This window comes from Hermetia illucens, chromosome 5 (assembly GCF_905115235.1).
Source record: "Hermetia illucens chromosome 5, iHerIll2.2.curated.20191125, whole genome shotgun sequence".
NCBI classification, from domain to species: domain Eukaryota; kingdom Metazoa; phylum Arthropoda; class Insecta; order Diptera; family Stratiomyidae; genus Hermetia; species Hermetia illucens.
In genome coordinates, this window is record NC_051853.1 from 15,481,417 (window position 1) to 15,499,871 (window position 18,455).

The 18,455-nt window shown below is 47.2% G+C and overlaps 1 protein-coding gene across 2 annotated transcripts in view; it reads left to right on the plus strand.

Annotated features, from left to right (window-relative positions):
• The window catches only part of LOC119657913 (neuronal acetylcholine receptor subunit alpha-7), a 641,515-nt gene that overhangs the window by 543,126 nt on the left and 79,934 nt on the right, over nucleotides 1–18,455 (plus strand). For both annotated transcript variants that reach the window (XM_038065097.1, XM_038065099.1), the window contains 2 exons: nucleotides 15,613–15,688; nucleotides 15,761–15,955. In XM_038065097.1, the coding sequence (XP_037921025.1) occupies nucleotides 15,613–15,688; nucleotides 15,761–15,955 (271 nt within the window). The remainder of the gene's footprint in view (nucleotides 1–15,612; nucleotides 15,689–15,760; nucleotides 15,956–18,455) is intronic.

Below are 18,455 nucleotides of genomic sequence, written 5' to 3' on the forward strand. Positions count from 1 at the left end.
AGGAACTCCAGACATCCCGGTTTTGCGCCGAGGTCCACCAATTCGATATCCCTAAAAGCTGTCTGGCGTCCTGGCCCACGCCATCGCTCCATCTTAGGCAGGGTCTGCCTCGTCTTCTTTTCCTACCATAGATATTGCCCTTATAGACTTTCCGGGTGGGATCATCTTCATCCATACGGATTAAGTGACCCGCCCACCGTAACCTATTGAGCCGGATTTTATCCACAACCGTACGGTCATGGTATCGCTCATAGATTTCGTCATTGTGTAGGCTACGGAATCGTCCATCCTCATGTAGGGGGCCAAAAATTCTTCGGAGGATTCTTCTCTCGAACGCGGCCAAGAGTTCGCAATTTTTCTTGCTAAGAACCCAAGTTTCCGAGGAATACATGAGGACTGGCAAGATCATAGTCTTGTACAGTAAGAGCTTTGACCCTATGGTGAGACGTTTCGAGCGGAACAGTCTTTGTAAGCTGAAGTAGGCTCTGTTGGCTGACAACAACCGTGCGCGGATTTCCTCATCGTAGTTGTTATCGGTTGTGATTTTCGACCCTAGATAGGAGAAATTGTCAACGGTCTCAAAGTTGTATTCTCCTATCCTTATTCTTCTTCGTGTTTGACCAGTGCGGTTTGATGTTGTTGGTTGATTCGTCTTCGGTGCTGACGTTGCCACCATGTATTTTGTCTTGCCTTCATTGATGTGCAGCCCAAGATCTCGCGCCGCCTGCTCGATCTGGATGAAGGCAGTTTGAACGTCTCGGGTGGTTCTTCCCATGATGTCAATATCGTCAGCATAGGCCAGTAGTTGGGTGGACTTGAAGAGGATCGTACCTCTTGCATTCACCTCAGCATCACGGATCACCTTCTCGAGGGCCAGGTTAAAGAGGACGCATGATAGCGCATCCCCTTGTCGTAGACCGTTGTTGATGTCGAATGGTCTTGAGAGTGATCCTGCTGCTTTTATCTGGCCTCGCACATTGGTCAGGGTCAGCCTAGTCAGTCTTATTAATTTCGTCGGGATACCGAATTCTCTCATGGCCGTGTACAGTTTTACCCTGGCTATGCTATCATAGGCGGCTTTAAAGTCGATGAACAGATGGTGCAACTGTTGTCCATATTCCAACAGTTTTTCCATCGCCTGCCGCAGAGAGAAAATCTGATCTGTTGCTGATTTGCCTGGAGTGAAGCCTCTTTGGTATGGGCCAATGATGTTCTGGGCGTATGGGGCTATCCGGCCTAGCAAGATAGTGGAGAATATCTTATAGATGGTACTCAGCAACGTGATACCTCTATAATTGCTGCACTGTGTGATATCTCCCTTTTTATGTATGAGACAGATTATGCCTCGCTGCCAATCGTCAGGCATTGATTCGCTGTCCCATACCTTGAGCACAAGTTGATGAACCACTTGGTGTAACTGGTCGCCTCCATATTTAACCAATTCGGCTGTAATTCCATCGGCTCCTGGCGACTTATGATTTTTTAGCCGATGAATTGCACGGACTGTTTCTCCTAAACTTGGTGGTGGCATTATTTGTCCGTCGTCTTCAGTTGGCGGGACCTCCAACTCGCCGATGTTCTGGTTGTTCAGTAGCTCATCAAAGTACTCAACCCATCGCTCTAATATGCCCATTCTGTCGGAAATCAGATTTCCCTCTTTGTCTCGGCAGGATGAGCATCGAGGTGTATAAGGCTTCATCCTGCTGACTTGTTGGTAAAACTTCCGCGCCTGGTGCGGTTGCTCCCTGTACTTTTCTAGTTCACAGACTTGTTGGTTCTCCCAGGCTTCCTTTTTCCGTCTGTGAAGTCGCTTCTCCGCTCGACGGAGTTCGTGATAAGTCTCTGCGCGTGCCCGCGTTCTTTGAGAATGCAACATTACTCGGTATGCGGCATTCTTCCGTTCCGTTGCTAGCTTACATTCATCGTCAAACCAGCCGTTCCGACTCCTTTTGCGGCTGGGGCCAAGTATATTTGTGGCCGTATCCATGATAACGTTCTTCAGATGGTTGTGAAGATCATTAGTTGATGCTTCATCTCCAGGTCCTCTATTGACTGCGGTTATTGCGGCATCCATTTCCCTCTTATAGGTGTCGCGGAGGGTTGTGTTGTGGATGGCTTCAGTGTTCACTCTCACCTGATTGTCAGAGGGGATTCTAGGTGGTATTGTTATTCGAGCTCGGAGCACCATGCCAACGAGATAGTGATCCGAGTCTATATTGGCCCCCCTATATGTTCTGACATTCATCAAGGCTGAGAGGTGGCGGCGTTCGATCAACACGTGGTCAATTTGGTTGAAAGTGGTCCCGTCTGGAGAGGCCCACGTATGTTTGTGGACCGCTTTCCGCGCAAACCAGGTACTTCCAACAACCATTTCGTGTGACCCTGCTAATTGAATAGTCCGCAGTCCGTTATCATTTGTTTTTTCGTGTAAGCTATGGGAGCCAACGTATCGCCTGAATACGGGCTCCTTCCCTACTTGGCTGTTGAAATCCCCAAGTATGATTTTGATATCATATCTGGGACAGGCTTCGAGGGCTCTTTCTACTGCCTCGTAGAAGGTATCCTTCTCCGACTCTGCAGTCTCCTCTGTAGGGGCGTGAACGTTTATGAGGCTTATATTTCTAAACTTGCCTCGCAAGCGCAGAGTGCATAGCCGTTCGCTTATACTTTCAAAGCCGATAACAGCAGGTTTCATTTTTTGGCTGACTAAGAAACCTACTCCGAGCACATGGTTTACTGGATGGCCGCTATAATATATGGTGTAGTGGCTCTTCTCCAGGAAACCGGTCCCTGTCCATCGCATCTCTTGCAACGCTGTTACATCAGCCCTATATTGGGACAGGGTATCGGCTAGCTGCTTATCAGCTTCATCTCTGTACAGGGAGCGCACGTTCCATGAGAAAATGCGCAAATCGTTGTTCCTTTGTCGTTGCCGGGTCCGTCGTTTTAATATCCGTCCTATCCGAGGCTCCTGTTGTGGCTTCGTAACGGTTGTTTTCCGTGTAGGGTTGTCAGCCCTACCCAACCCCCAACCTGGAGGACCAGTTGGTACAATTTGTCCCGTTTTTAGGCGCGCTCTCATTCCAGTGCTCTGAATAAACAAATCCAAGATCTGCAAATTGAGTAATGCATTTAGACCTGCGCCAGACGTCGTACTCATGGCATCGGTATTACCCAGACACACAGGTCTTTACAGGGCAGCTAATTTACAGTGAAACCTTTTCTATTCCACCTTCACCGACGATACTACGGACACATAAGCGAACATCGGCCTAATCATAGCAACATATATCCACATTACTACCTCGGACCTAATTCCCCATATCGAGTTAGAGGTCCGCCTACATAGCCCATACGCTGTAAGAGCTCGTTTCATCTTTATCTCTACATGCTAGTCCCAAAGAAGCTTCTTGTCTAGAGTAATTCTGAGATATTTCATTTCTTCAGAAAGTTATACCCTTCATCTCTAAAAGGCAAAGACCATTCAGTCACATCGTTCCGAGATCTCGACCAACAGCTGGCACAGCCACGTCATCCGCATAAGCATATATTGGCAGACTTTGCAATTCACATAGTAGTGAATCGATCAACATACTTCACAGAAGTGGCGATAGCACATGACCTTTAGCGCAACCTTTCGAAGCCTCCGTTGTTAGGTAAAGATCAACACCCACTTCACCACACAGCAAAATCTTCGTTAGCACAGCATAGATCCACTAAGGATCAGCACTCCTGGACGACGCCCATCACACTTTATTTTCTTGTGGAAGGTGGGATGGGATTCGTCAGCAGCTCTACACAGGGAATCTGTCTCCAGACAACATTGTCTCAACATTGTCCAAGAGATGTTAAGGAGTGCTAACAAGTGGGGCCGTGTTGCCCATTACGTTCGGGTCTTTCTTGTTGCTAAGAAGATAGAGCTCGACCGGTGGAGGAGCTGGATGGCAGGGGATTCCTTGAACTGACAGTTCCCTTCCTCCTGTCTCCTCTCGATGAAAGCAATTCCCTGATTTGAAGGCTCCGCAAGACGGGAGAGTTAGGGGACTAGCCCGAAGTAATGCGACAAACGGTTCCAGGCTAGCTTTCTGACGATGGGGAGGTGTTTAGTTGGTAGTCCGGCGATGTACCGAACTGGGAGTCCAATACTACCAAGATAGTGGCTATTGATCCACGCCTTCAAAGCTCCACCCATCAATGCAAACAGGAATAGTGCGATCTTCTATCACACCGGAGTCCTTGGTTTTGTCCGTATTACTTCAATCCTATTCTCCGAATGTAGACCCATCTGGCGAAGGTCGGTGGAAGAGCAAACAAATTTCATTCGCTTAGCCGAGGAATTCGAGAAAATATCGCCCACTTACCTCTCCACGTCCTCTAGTCAAGATAATACCAACGGTGTCAGAAACACAAAACGAAACGGCACAGGGAACGAAATTCAAGCCTGGTGGACCCCACTCTCTGTTGACAATGTAGGAGGCCCCTCCGAAATGGATTAATAGCAGATGAAATGTGTTCATACATTCAACATGAGAAATTAACGGGAAAATCAGCACACTCTTTATCGATTAGCCTCTCAAGATGTTTCCATGTGAAGGTCCCAGGAGCACTCAAACAGCTCTTCCTTTACCACACTCGAAATAAGTAATGCCAACAAACAAATAATTAATACTGTGAATTTTGATGAGCCGATAGATGGCTCGATAACACCGTCAATAAAATTGCTGTCTTTTCTCAAGACTCGAGCGCGAAATCTAACGATATCACTCCCGCGACGACACACACTGCCTAATCCGATAGTGTCCTATATGTGCTGCATCAGCCAATTGACCATTCGTAACCATGCTCTCATGGTGTGAATAGTTTCACTTCTATAAAATTCCACAACATCAGGCTGTTTCCGCCAGTTCGCCTGCAACACCCCTTAATGTTGCATCCCTTGGCACGCGAGGGTCGAGCCCTCTGTCGTACATTATGTTCCACAGCAGGAGCTCCAGTACGGAGCCTCGGGGAACACCTACTACCACAACATATTCCTTCGGCTCGTCGACTGTCTCGTACAAAAGAAGTCTCTCTGAGAGACAACTCTTGATTATCTGAGCTAAGTACCAGGGATATCCAATTTAGCCAGGGTTCCCTTTATTCAACCCCAGCTGGCCAGTTAAAGGCATTTCTGACATCCAGCGTCACCACTGCTCACGACTTACCGCGGCCAATGCCTCCTGAGCCATGGCCGTTGTTAATACACCGACAGTGAACCGTGCTATGCGAAGCCCATACTGCAGCTCCAATAAACCACCCGCTAGCTCGACGAGTAGAAGCAGCCTGTTGTATATCACCCTCTCGATTCCCTATAGTGTCTAAAAGACAGATGCGGCTTCGGTAGCAGACCCAACTTCTGCTTTTTCCACTGGGCAGGAAACCCTCGTTCCACCATACGCGATTCAAATGACTTGATTTTAGCAGCCAGCTTCAGTATTTGTTCTGAATCCCATCCAATCCCGGAGCCTTATTATCCCCAATTCATCCACAGAGCTCCTGCAGTTCCTCCTCGCTAGCCCCTGGGATTGTGAAAACGTGCTGTTGCACCGTTGTACCCTTTGTTCCTGTTGTGGGAAATGAATTACGATTATTTTGAACGAAAGTCACGGTCAGGTCATTTGGGGTGATTTTTGTCCATGAATCTTCTTCATTACACCCTCTTAAGCACCCCATGGGTTCGTGTTTTCCTCAAGGCACAACTGCTTGCAGTAATGCCGTTTACTTTCCCGTATAGTCTTCCTAGGGCTACTTCGAAGTTCGCGGTATTCCTCTCCAACTGCTGATGTTCTGACTTTCCTCTCAACCTTTTGGCAAAGCCTCCTGGCTCACAGACACGATGCCTTCAACAGCGCGATTTCTTGGTTCCACCAGTAGTTTGGTTTTCTATTGTGGTGCAACTACCGTCACGGAATTGTAGAGTCATATGCTTTAGTTACCCGTTGACATAACTGGCTCACTTTTTCCAGCGCCGTTCCCTTCGGGTCGTAACCTCCTTGTAAAGCCGCAAGGAATGTGTCTTCCTCGAAAGCTCCAATAGACCACCCAGCTACCCTGCTGCTCACTTAACTGTCGCCTCAACCTTTCCTGACATCGAGAAAGATGGCCTGGTGGTCACTGTGGGTGTAGTGTTCACTCACCTGCCAGACCATCCCCCTGGCCAACGAGGTACTGAGGTAGGTCAGATCGACGATTGAGTCTAGACCATTGCCTTGGAAGGTGGACACGCATCCAACGTTGGCTAGAACAATGTTCAGCTCTCCGAAGGTTTTAAAAAGATTTCGTCCCTGGTGTTCATTACTCGACTTCCCCTGTCTATGACCCATGCGTTGAAATCACCGGCAATCATTTTAGGGCTCTGGTCCCTAGCGTCGAACATCAAGCTGTCTAGCATCTCCTCATATTGCGCTAATGTTGCACTAGGAGCAGCATTACAGCTGTAGATATGGACACCGTTGACTTTTGCCCTTACAGAGCCGAGTCCTGGAAATGCCACTGTGTCTTGAGTGACTTGCCGTCCACGTACCTATATCGCCGAGTTTCCCGATGAGTCTTTCACCCTCGTAGCCTTAACGCAATTTCGGTAAAGTTTACATATTACCACCACGTCCATATTCGACTCTCAAGTAGTTTGAATGGTTTACGAAAGCAAGTCTTGAGCTGCCTGGCAATGGTTGAGGTTGATTTGTCAAACTCATTTAGCTCCCTCCTATTTGCCGGGCACCTGCCACCACCTGCAACGTGCCGGTCGTCCACCCCCCCTTTTGCCTTTGCACAACATGCATCGTGGATCTCCCGTGTACTCTTTGATATGGTGGCCCTCTTCTCCACACGTCCTGCACCTTCTCGACCTATCGTGCTCACTAGTACATTTCTGCTGCAAAGTGACCGAAGTCGAGGCATCTAAAGCAACTTTTAAGAGATACTTGCCCCCTAAGTCGGCGCACAACCAAATCTATACTTATCTTACCGGTAGTAATCAGTTTAATCCCTGAACCCACCAGAAAGCTCATAATAGCGGTCTGTGCACCTTCATATGCCTCCTTCATCCTTTTGAACGCATTTTCTTCTATTCCACTAAGGTTGAATTGTTCCCTTAGCGCAGCACAGATATCCTCTCGTGATGTGACCTCGTCTAGGTTTTTGCACTCGATTACTATCTGACACTTTCGAGCTTTCTGCTTACTCTTATGGTCTGCTTACTCACCTAGCACCTTTTCCACCTGACCGCGAAAACTATCCACTGTCTTCTTGCTGGATTTGATTAGCTCCAGCATCAGATCCCCCATTTGTGTATGCCTAATACGACTCACACTGCTGCCCAGGTCTGTCAATTCCGGATTGGCTTTGACTTTCCGAAGGATATCGGCGTAGGACATATCTTCTTCTTGAAAATAATGATTATTTCCCGCCGAAGCTTCTTTTCTCCTTCTACCGCTTTTTGCCGCCCACCTATGTCCACTCTTCGGGTTTACGAGCTGTAGACTTTCCCTCTTTTTTCAAAGCTGGGACCGTAATCGAGGAACTGCCCGAAACTTTCTCCGACTCAGCTTTCTTCGGCGAAGAGGCTTATTTCTTCTTGGCCGCTTGTTGGACGTCAAGGGATTCACTTATTCCATCCTAACTTCGCTTACCATGGGAACCGGGGTAGCCCCTGGACTCATATACTTCGGGAGAACTCCTGTCGTATATGAGTACAGCTCGGTTGTTTGCGGTTGGCCCCCTAGTGGCAGCTTCATGGGGGTTGTTGGTGATGCTCGAGCGAGAAGAGACCTTCGGGCCTCGGCGTGGTGTTGCGTTTCAACACGGGTGCCGTACTCCTTAGTTCGGTAGAGATTTAGGTAGGTCTTGCATCCACCAGTATGAATGCTAAGCCATGCACTTGGTATAGACTGGTACCGTTGTTGCTTGTCACAGCGGCGCTCTGATCGTGGTCCCAAAATCAATCCGTGTCTTAAGAAGACCGAAGGATTAAGTCTCCATGACAGGTACCTACGTTAAAACCCCAAGGACTTAACTACCTTATATTGAGGAGGCGTCACCTACGTCTCCCGCGTGACTTCGCCACATGACGCTTGGCTGTTTTTCTCCTTCACCGCCCTAATATAGGACAACTTAATACCACGTATCAGAGCACTGATATTTTAGTGGATAGTCCACATCCCCTTAATAAACTCACAGAGTTCATTTATGGTTTCCCCAAGTGAAAAAAACCCTGTTACAGTTTGCTGCCTTCCACGATCGTCTTTTACAGCATGGATAACTATGTCAATGCGGGTATTCTCCAAATTCCATTCCGAGTTCCACGACGAATCTCCACTGCCTAGGAATAATGTTGCCTTCAGTGGTGACATCCCAAGTTTTAAGCTTTGGCAAAAAGGATCTGGTGTAGATCTCATTTCAACTCCACTAAGATCTCTTGTAGCATTAGATGCCAAAGTATCCAAGTTTCCCAGTATTGAGGCACCGCCGTCGCTGGATATCGACGACCGAGACTGGGTTTCCAAAGCCTTGCACTGTAAAAAAACTACCTTTCTCGTCCTCCATATTTGGTTTGATTTTTGGGTGTCCTTCCGGGTTAGCATTTACAAGCCACCTACCTGGCCTGCACACAAGCATACCCATGCACACATATCTCCTGATGCGTGCATGTGCATGCCCACAACGCATCCACCGAGCGCTCCCTTATCCGCCCGAAGGGACACGCAAGATCGCAATTTCTTCAGAAAAGCGACTGACGATTTCGTCAGTTCATCGTCGTCTTCGTCCTTCTGTTTTCCCTTCAAATAACTTGTTAGCCAACCAAGTGTCATCCATACGTTGAACGTGGCCAACCCAATGTGACAATTATTTTAGATCCGATTGGTGGAGTTACCCCAACTAATCTGAGCGACCACCTCTACTTTTTCTCGATTACTTTTCCCGATATCTGGCATTGCTGAAGATAGTACGAAGTCCATTGCCTTAAACCGTCCTCCTTTACCTGAGCTTGGGACTACCATACTATTCAGGTAACATGGCAGAGGCTCTATTAATCTTCACATTCTTCAACCTTTGTCCGTTTCACAAGCGAGTTCGGCTCGTCTTGGTCGATTACACCATTGTTTTATCAAGGTCTAATCTGGATACTGCCGGGAGATCTTCAAATCAAAATACAGCATATCAAGCCATCGTTGCTTCGGCCGACTTCGATGTTCAAACCAATCTTGACGTTTCGTTAACACGCGATTACGTGACCATACCATCGAAGACGCCGTTCTTGCAATTTCTCTACGATCGATGCAAGTCCATTTCGATCGTGGTGGTTTATTTTCACTTAAGGTCATGGTGTGTTACGCCAACGATCCAAGGCAACAACTTTGCCTCTATTACCGCGAGGCATCGTTCATTGTCTTTTATAGTTGGCCAACACTCAGAAGACGCGCTGTGACACTGCGTTAAAAATTTGGTTTTAAGAAATTCGTTGATCGATACGATACGTCGACCACAAAGAACACCAATTGTGGGACACCACTTAATCGAATCCTCACTGATGCGTACACCAATTTCATAACGCAGTTCACCATTTGCTGATAGCATCGCTTCCAGATACGTTAATCCCTCAGTCCTTTCTGGCAGGCTCCAATGGCATTGACAGTGCTTTTTTTCATCGGTCGGTCATCAGACTCAGACTGGCCTGTGCTAATCTTCTGTGTGTATGTATGACCACCACTGCTCCTCAGAAACTCAAAGCCATCGTCAGTGCAGATATTGGAGTACGCTGTTCTGATAAAATGTTGATCGAAGAACTCCGCCGGTGTGCAAGCCAGGTATCCGCAGACATGTTGATCAGAAGGCGGATGTGGCATCCACTATACTTAGATTGGCCGACGAGAGGAGTACCAGTGTCTCGAGGAGTCCTGAAAGAAACTTGTGGCGCGGCAGGATTCGCGGCATTCGAAATTTATTTCGAGTTGATGAAGTCCCTTTGGCTGCGTCGACTCCCGGAAGGCACCCAGGCGGTCCTCGCATGTGTCCCAGGTTCCTTGGAGGCATTGGCAGCTGCGGCCGGCAAAGTGCACGAGGTGCACATACGCCCGACCACAGCGGCCGTTCAACAACCATCGGACGAGGTGGGCGACTTAAGGCGCGAAATAGCCGCCTTAACAGCCAGTGTGGCCGAGATGCAGGCGACGCTGGACGCTCCGCGTTCGGGCGCCAGATCACGAGCTCACTCGCGGTCTGCCAGCCGAAAAGGGCGATCAGGTAGCAGGTGGTCAGGACAGTCCACGGACCGAGGGATTTGCTGGTACCACCGCAGATTCGGTGATAAAGCGACTAAATGTACAATCCCTTGTAAATTCACGCCTGCCGCAAAAAAACTAGGTCCGCGGGGGGTCCTGGTGATGGCCACCCAGAACCCAGCGCCACGTCGCCTAACAATTTACGACCCTCTCAGCAGGCGCAACTACCTCGTGGATACTGGTGCGGAAGATTCGGTTGTTCCCGTACCCCAGCACCATAAACTATTATATTAACACAATCCCTGAAACTAGCAGCGGCAAATTTCTCCCGTATCAAGACCTACGGGTATAGGCAAGTAGACGTGAGTCTTGGCTTGTTTAGGACATTTTCGTGGTGTTTCATCCTGGCGGATCTCAGCTTTCCCATACTGGGCGCAGACTTCCTGTGTCACTATGGATTGCTGGTAGACTTGCAAAACAAGTCTCTTATAGATTCCACGAGCAACCTTAATTCGTCGGGACAAATGGTATCTCACCCAGGCAATAATCTTTCCGTTCTTTTAGAATACATTACCGACTGTCGTGTTCGGGCACTTCTCCAAAAGTTCAGCCAGATTACTACCGAGTGTAGTCTCTCCAAACCAGTGAAGCACAATGTGCAGCAGCACATTATCACTACTGGTTCCCCGATCTTCTCGAAGGTGCGTCCTCTACCATCCCAGAAACTGGCTATTGCGCTGAAAGAGTTTGAACAGGGTGTCTGCAGGCCCTCAAACAGCTGTTGGTCTTCCCCACTGCATATGGTCCCTAAGCCAAACGGCGAATGGCGCCCCTGTGGCGATTACAGAAGGCTAAATGCACAGACTGTTCCTGACCGATATCCAATTCCACTCATCCACGACTTGGCGCATCGCCTCGCGAATTGCCGCATCTTTTCGACCTTGGAATTATCCAAGGCTTATCATCAAATCCCTGTAGCTCCAGAAGACATACCAAAGACGGCAATATGCACACCCTTTGGACTCTTCGAGTTCACCCGGATGACTTTCGGATTGTGCAATGCGGTGCAAACCTTTCAAAGGTTGATTCACTCAGTCCTGCGAAACCTCAATTTCTGTTTCGTATACTTGGATGATGTTTTGGTCGTCTCTTCCACTGAGTCTGAGCACTTAGCCCATCTCGAGTGCATTTGTCAACGTCTCCTTGAGGCCGGTTTAGTCCTAAACGTTGAGAAATGCATGTTCCTTCAAACACAGGTGAGATTCCTCGACCACTCCATTTCCCCTGAACGAATACAGCCCGACCCAGACAAGGTGCAAGCAATTACAAGCTTCCCGCGTCCGAAGACAGTGAAGGATTTGCGGAGGTTCTTGGGCATGCCAAACTTCTATCGTCGTTTTCTGCCCAAGGCCGCCTAACACCAATCCGCTTTGAACGCGTACTTGTCTGGCCCCAAAACTAAGGACACACGAGAGATCGTGTGGTCTGAAGAGGCTATCCGTGCGTTTGACAAATCCCCTCAACAACTGACCGACGCTACACTCTTGTCATTTCCTCTGCCAAATGCCCCTCTAGCCGTTTTTGTTGATGCCTCTGACACCGCAGTAGGTGCCGCTCTTAACCAAAAGGTGAATAACGTCTGGCAACCGTTGAGCTTCTTCTCTAGGCAGTTGAACCCCGCTCAACGAAACTACAGTACCTACGATCGTGAACTGCTCGCCACGTACTTGAGCATCAAATACTTCCGCTTCTCCCTTGAAGGCAGGCCGTTCACAGTGTTCACGGACCAGAAGCCTCTCACATATGGTTTGAAACAAAAGCCCGACAAAGCGTCCCCTCGTCAGCTTCGACATCTGAGCTTTATAAGCGAGTTTACGTCAAACATCCAGCACGTGTCCGGCAAGGACAACATAGTTGCTGACGCTTTGTCTCGTGTCTCCGAGGTTAGCATCCCCGCCTCACTCGACTTCTCGGCTATTGCCAAGGCGCAGGGAGATGACGCAGTATTTCAGAGCCTCAAATCCAACCCCAATTACAAATTTTGGTAGTTGCCCATCTTCGGCTCGAACTTCTCTCTCTGCTGCGAAGACTCGGAAAAGCGACCTCCGCCTTACATTCCGGCCACCTTTCGCAAGGAAGTGTTCCACGCGGTTCACGACTTAACGCATCCAGGCATCAGGTCAACAAATCGGTTAATCACCGATAAATACTTCTGGCTCTCCATGAACAAGGATGTGAATTCCTGGGCCAGAGAGTGCATCGCATGCCAAAAGTGTAAAGTCACCAGGCATTTAAGGAAAGTTCCCCCGCGCTACCATGCGGTTCCACACAATACACCTCGAGATAGTAGGGCCTTTGCGGTTATAGATATTGTCTCACAATCATCGACAGGCTGACGCGGTGGCCTGAGGCAATACCTCTGAAAGACATTACGGCGCAATCTTGTGCCGAAGCCCTCTGTCGAGAGTGGATACCTCGCTTTGGCGTCCCTACAGTGGTCATCACTGACCAGGAAATGCAATTGGAGTCCACACTTTTCTCGGAGTTAGCCAAACTCCTAGGGTTTAAACGTCAGCGGACTACTGAATACCACCCGGAAACCAATGGGATGCTAGAACGTTGGCACCGGACGCTGAAAGCCGCCATTATGGCACGCGACGATCCGTCCTGGACCCAAGTCTTGCCTCTCGTCCTACTCGGCCTACGTACAACACACCGAGAGGAATTTGTTGCCAGCCCCGCGGAGCTGGTATACGGGGAGAACTCGAGCCTCCCAAGTGATCCGGTCTTCGACAAGAGATCGGGTCTCACAGAGTCGGGGTTGGTACGTCTGCTGAGAGACAATCCTCGACGCATCAAGGCCACTCCTCCCACCCAACACTCGTCCGCACCTATCTGTGCGCCTAGAGAACTGGACACGTGTACGCACGTCCTGGTCAGGACGGATGCCGTCCGGAAGCCGCTGCAGCCTCCTTATGAAGGCCCATACCGTGTTCTCGAGCGGGGAGGACATTTCTTCCAGCTTGAGATCGGTGGACACAAAAAGGCGGTCTCCCTGCCCAGGCTGAAGCCCGTCTGCACCCCTAAACAACGGCGCGTTCGCTTCAAGGACTGATGGGGAACACAGTTCCGGATTCGGTCGCTGAAACCTCGGTTTCATCTGGGGGCGGAGTGATGTGGCGCGGCTGGATTCGCGGCATTCAAAATTTATTTCGAATGTTGCGAATACCAGCGGACAGATGACTTCACCGGCGCTCTTCACTCAGTTCAGACCCCGTTACAAGAGTAAAGAGCGGAGTAGGTGACGGAAAATGTCATATTTTTTTATGGACAAAAAAGTGAATACCGAAAGGGACAAGATGTGATTAGATTAATAAAAAATAACGAGCACCAGTCGTTGGAAATAGTGAAAAGATCCTATAAAAAGTTTTTATGAAATTCACCTTTTGTTGAAGCATTGCAGTTCCATTGTTTTTAATAAAATAAAATGAAGTGTTAGACCTGGGAACATTGTTGTTCTTAACTTCTAAAAACTCAGGCGCATTTCACCGAAGCCTAAGCGAACTCAATTAATTGGTGAATGGCAATCGTGTACCGTCCTAGATGTGAAGAAAAGCGTAATCCAATAACTTGACAGTTAGGTACACTGTTGGGGACTTGATCCTTCATGTGATATCAAGGATGCCGACACGAAGAAGACAATTCAATTTCTACCTGATTAATAACTGAAAGCAGAGAGAAGGCGGATACCACTTCAATTATGCTTTCTGATCAACAACCCTTGTTTTTGCTTTCCCTACGGCATTAACTTGGTACTCCTCTGAACAAGTAGTTCATCAAATCTTCAAAAATCTCAAGGGAACTGCTATTCGGATCACAAGGATATAAACCCAAGAAACTGGTTTTCACTAAATATTCCTACCACAGGAAAATCGATCACGCCTGAAATGATGTCGGTAGAAATTATGAAATGCATTTCCATCTTAATTCCAGTTTTTTGAGTATGAATGGCTTTATCCAAACATCATCCAGAAACTGACGACACTAAAAGAGTCAGAATACATAAGTACAGCTTTTGACTGAACATAAAACCGAGAGCCTTTCACACCGCTTAACATACAGTAGACTATTGGGTGTACCTAAAAGCAAATCTTCAGGTCTACAATGACAATGAGAAAGCATCGAACCTGAAAAATCCAGGCAGTCTTCCACACAAAATCTGAAGCTTCCATTCTATTCCGCGATACATTTTTAGTCTATTTCTTGTGCCCAACTCCCCAACTATCCTCTTAAAAGCTAAATTTTAAAATTGAGCATTCACATGTACTCAGGGGAGACAATGTACGCTGAAACAGCTGAAACAGCTGAAACATCCTAAAATAGTTTCCACCATGGTCTGAGAACCAAGTTCTCTACGGTACCAAACACACAAGGAAGAGCTTAATGCACATCTCACACTCTCCGTAACCACGGGCAAAGGATATTGTTTGCATTTCCCATTTTCTAAAGTACCTACGTTTTCTTTCAAAGGAATTATATATATTCATGGTCTCGTTCGCCGAAGTTTTCGGCTCTCATATGTACATACGTATATTATCCTAGAACCGAGGAACGTGTCTATGCCTGGAGTATTCCGCCTCAAACGGAATCCTCCAAAAGAGGATGCTTGTTTAGGAGGATTTCTTACTCTATAATTCGCATTAGCCAATTAATTTATATTTTTAGTGGCGCTCTTGGACTGGCTTTTCTTATTGCTGAGTGGTTCATTATGAAGTTATGACACGTAGACTTAGGAAATGAAACTTAATTAGGTACAATACAATGACTCTGTTTGCTGAGATACACCACCTTGAAATTTGTGAGGAAATTCTATCAGAAAGCGGAAACCAATTTGGGAAGCGAAACTGGTCTTATGAAAATCTACTTCCTTTTGAAAGATTAACAGAATCACTTCCGAAAAGTCCTTGTGTTAAATCCACGAACACCTACCTAACACTTTAAAATAAAAAGAATGAAAGATAAAAATAATGGATACTCCCAACTACACTATTTCCACCCCAAATTAAATCATACAAAGATTTGTGGCGCAGCAGGGTTAGCAACATTCGAAGTTAATTTCGAATGTTGTTAATTCGATTGACAGATGACACTGCCCGCATTCATTTACGTGTCATTTTACAGTTGAATTATAACCAACCTTATCATTTTGAGAAAACAGAAATATATTTCGAAATACAAGAAAGAGATTTCATTTGTCATTCATTAGAGGCAAATTCGTGCAGATCTGAAAATCCTTAAAACCAATCTAAGACACCTAAAGATTGATGACCACCAAAAATTCTCTTCTTTCCAGCTCGATTTGCAACTACAGGACGAATCAGGTGGAGATATTAGCAGTTTTATAACAAATGGAGAATGGGAACTCTTAGGTATGTCCACATCAACATACCCACACAGCATATATAACAACGAAACTAACTTGTCCATTTGTCTTCCCTCAGGTGTCCCCGGTAAACGCAACGAAATTTACTACAATTGCTGCCCGGAACCGTATATCGATATTACGTTCGCGATATTAATACGACGAAAAACTTTATATTATTTTTTTAATTTGATAGTACCGTGCGTTCTTATTGCCTCGATGGCACTACTAGGATTTACACTGCCACCAGACTCTGGTGAAAAACTTTCGCTTGGTAAGTAATTCAGATACTAAATAGGCTTCCTTGGTTTTAATAGGAAGCAGATAAAAATGTAGCCAGGATTTACAAATTAAAAAAAAGTCGTAAACTAAAAGTTCAGGTGAAAGGTTTTGTGGTCTTCGAAACCCTTTCCCTCTGAACAAAATTGTACACATTCAGGACGAAAAAGAGAATCATCCAACCTAAATTTCCACTGGGACTTCCTGAAAACACTATGCCTCCCTTACCAGAATGTCTATCGGACCCGTTCTCGCAATAACAGCCGCTGCCTGAGATTGTCCTAAAAGCGGTACATACTCTTAGCGCCACTGAGCTGCAAGTCATGTTTACCCTCCTCCGATTGCTCTCACACGCCAGTGGTTCATCTCAGAATGGCCATAAGTAGCTTCAGCTATGTATCGGTCCTCAAATGTTAGGAATCATTCATGCTAATGACATGCTGATGTTTTCCGCTTTCTCCCAGGCATAGTCCATATGTCCCTGGAAATTGATCTTCGCTTCAATCATCATCGATAGTAACAATCCGACCATCTACCCAAATACCCCAACCCAAGGGCCACCTCTAATGGCGCTTTTACGGCGGGGATGGTTTCATCAGTTTACCCTTCAACATCTTCAGACTGTTTTGCAACAACAATCACAGCCATGGCTGGCACGGACAAGGATCTCATTGTGCGACGCTGTCCACAAGATGGAAGTCAACACTAAACCCTATAGCACTCCTGCCGTGACGGTGTCCTTTTCACGAGGCAACTTTCGAAGAGTCTTGTAAAGTAGCTGGGGACACCAATTTTATCCAATGAATTGTCTCTCCATTCTCAGCCGAATAACACATTTCTGACGTACAACGTTACCACGCCCTGCATTTGTTTTAAGATGTTACCTCTCGAGCTAGCTTCAAAACTACGTCTATTACGCCGATAATTGAGTAAGTTTGACGAAAATGAAACTGTCACTTCGATAGGCCACCCCTTTATTCTATGATAGAGAGAAGTCTACTATGGAGTGGAGGAACACCGAATAATACCTGCGGGGCTTCAGTCGAAACCCTTTTTTTTTTGAGGTTGGGTAGGTCAATGCATTTACGCACAGAGTGTTGGACTACCGCAACGGTACGTCGTCTGACTACCAACTAAACACCTCCACATCGTCAGAGAGCTAGCCTGGAACCGTTTGTCACATTACTGCTTCACAGAACGTAACTTTGTTTGTTGTTCTCGGGCCTAGTTCGACTGGAACGACACCACCCTTCGTTTTTTAAACGGAAAAGACTTCGGCTCCACTATCTTCGGGGTTGATCTTGTAACGGATTTCACTTAGGACTTCCCCCAAAAGTCTTGCCTTCCGTCGACTTAATAGCCAGAGCTGGCAGCCTAGTCTTCCTTCATCTCCCCGCCGTTTCCTTGGGTGCTCCATCCTTCGTATCCGCCTTAATGTTAAGGAGAGGGTTTTCTGATGGCTCGGCGTGTTGTTCTCTCTTGTCTCTCTTCGTCTTTTTCTTTTGAGCCCTGGAAAGTACTTGAATGAAGTCTCCTTTAGATGCCCCTTCCTACTTTCGTTTTACGCCAGTTCGCTCTGTCTGCGATCCGTTTGGCACTCGCAGTGGTCTCATCGGGAGGAGCGGTTGTTTCTGCTTCCCGCGGATTTCCTCTTACTCTCCATATCCGTCTATAATACGAAATTCTGTCCAGAAGCTCCCCAGCTCTAACAGTCCATTTTTCACCCTTCTACTGACGTTTTTCTGGACGGATGTTACAGATTGTCGCGCATTTTTTAATAAGCCCTTGCCCTTCAACTTTCACCACGGTCGTCAACAGCAACACAATGCCTCTTCCTTACCCATAACACAGTGGCAAGATATTCGTCTGGTAATCTCGCTGTTCCACACTGTGGAGACTGTAAGTGATATATTGCCACCAGTTGCCTGTAAGGGGACAGTCGATACTTACGCAAAACCACCGGCCCAAAAGCCACATGATTCAGACACACACACATCCCACACATTATTGAGTCTCTCAACACAGTCGCAATCGAGATGCGTATAATTTCTAACAACGGCTGTCTTGGCCGACCTCCCGCATGTCTGCAGAAAAACCTCTGACGCAGACATTGACTGAACATATGCCCAGATCGTACATCACGACAGTTGCTCTGTCCCAACAGTCTGAGCAACATGTCACTTACTGACGGACATTAACCCTAACCACCCTTGCGGCGTGAACCGATTGACAATATGGCCCGTGATATGTATGCAGAACGTATAGTTTCGGCAATGAACCTCATTGCTGCAACATAAAGCAATACGGCCTTTCTACGAGTTAGGTACCCTATAATCGAAAAGCAAGCGCCTAAAGCATGCAGGGAGAAGGACAAGCGACCTAAAAGAGTTTCAGTAGACATTCGCGCGTCTATTACAGAAGGTGTTCCCTCTAAGATAACATTGCTGACTGCCTCAGGACCCGATCATATCGGGCCACTCCATTGGCGAAGCCTC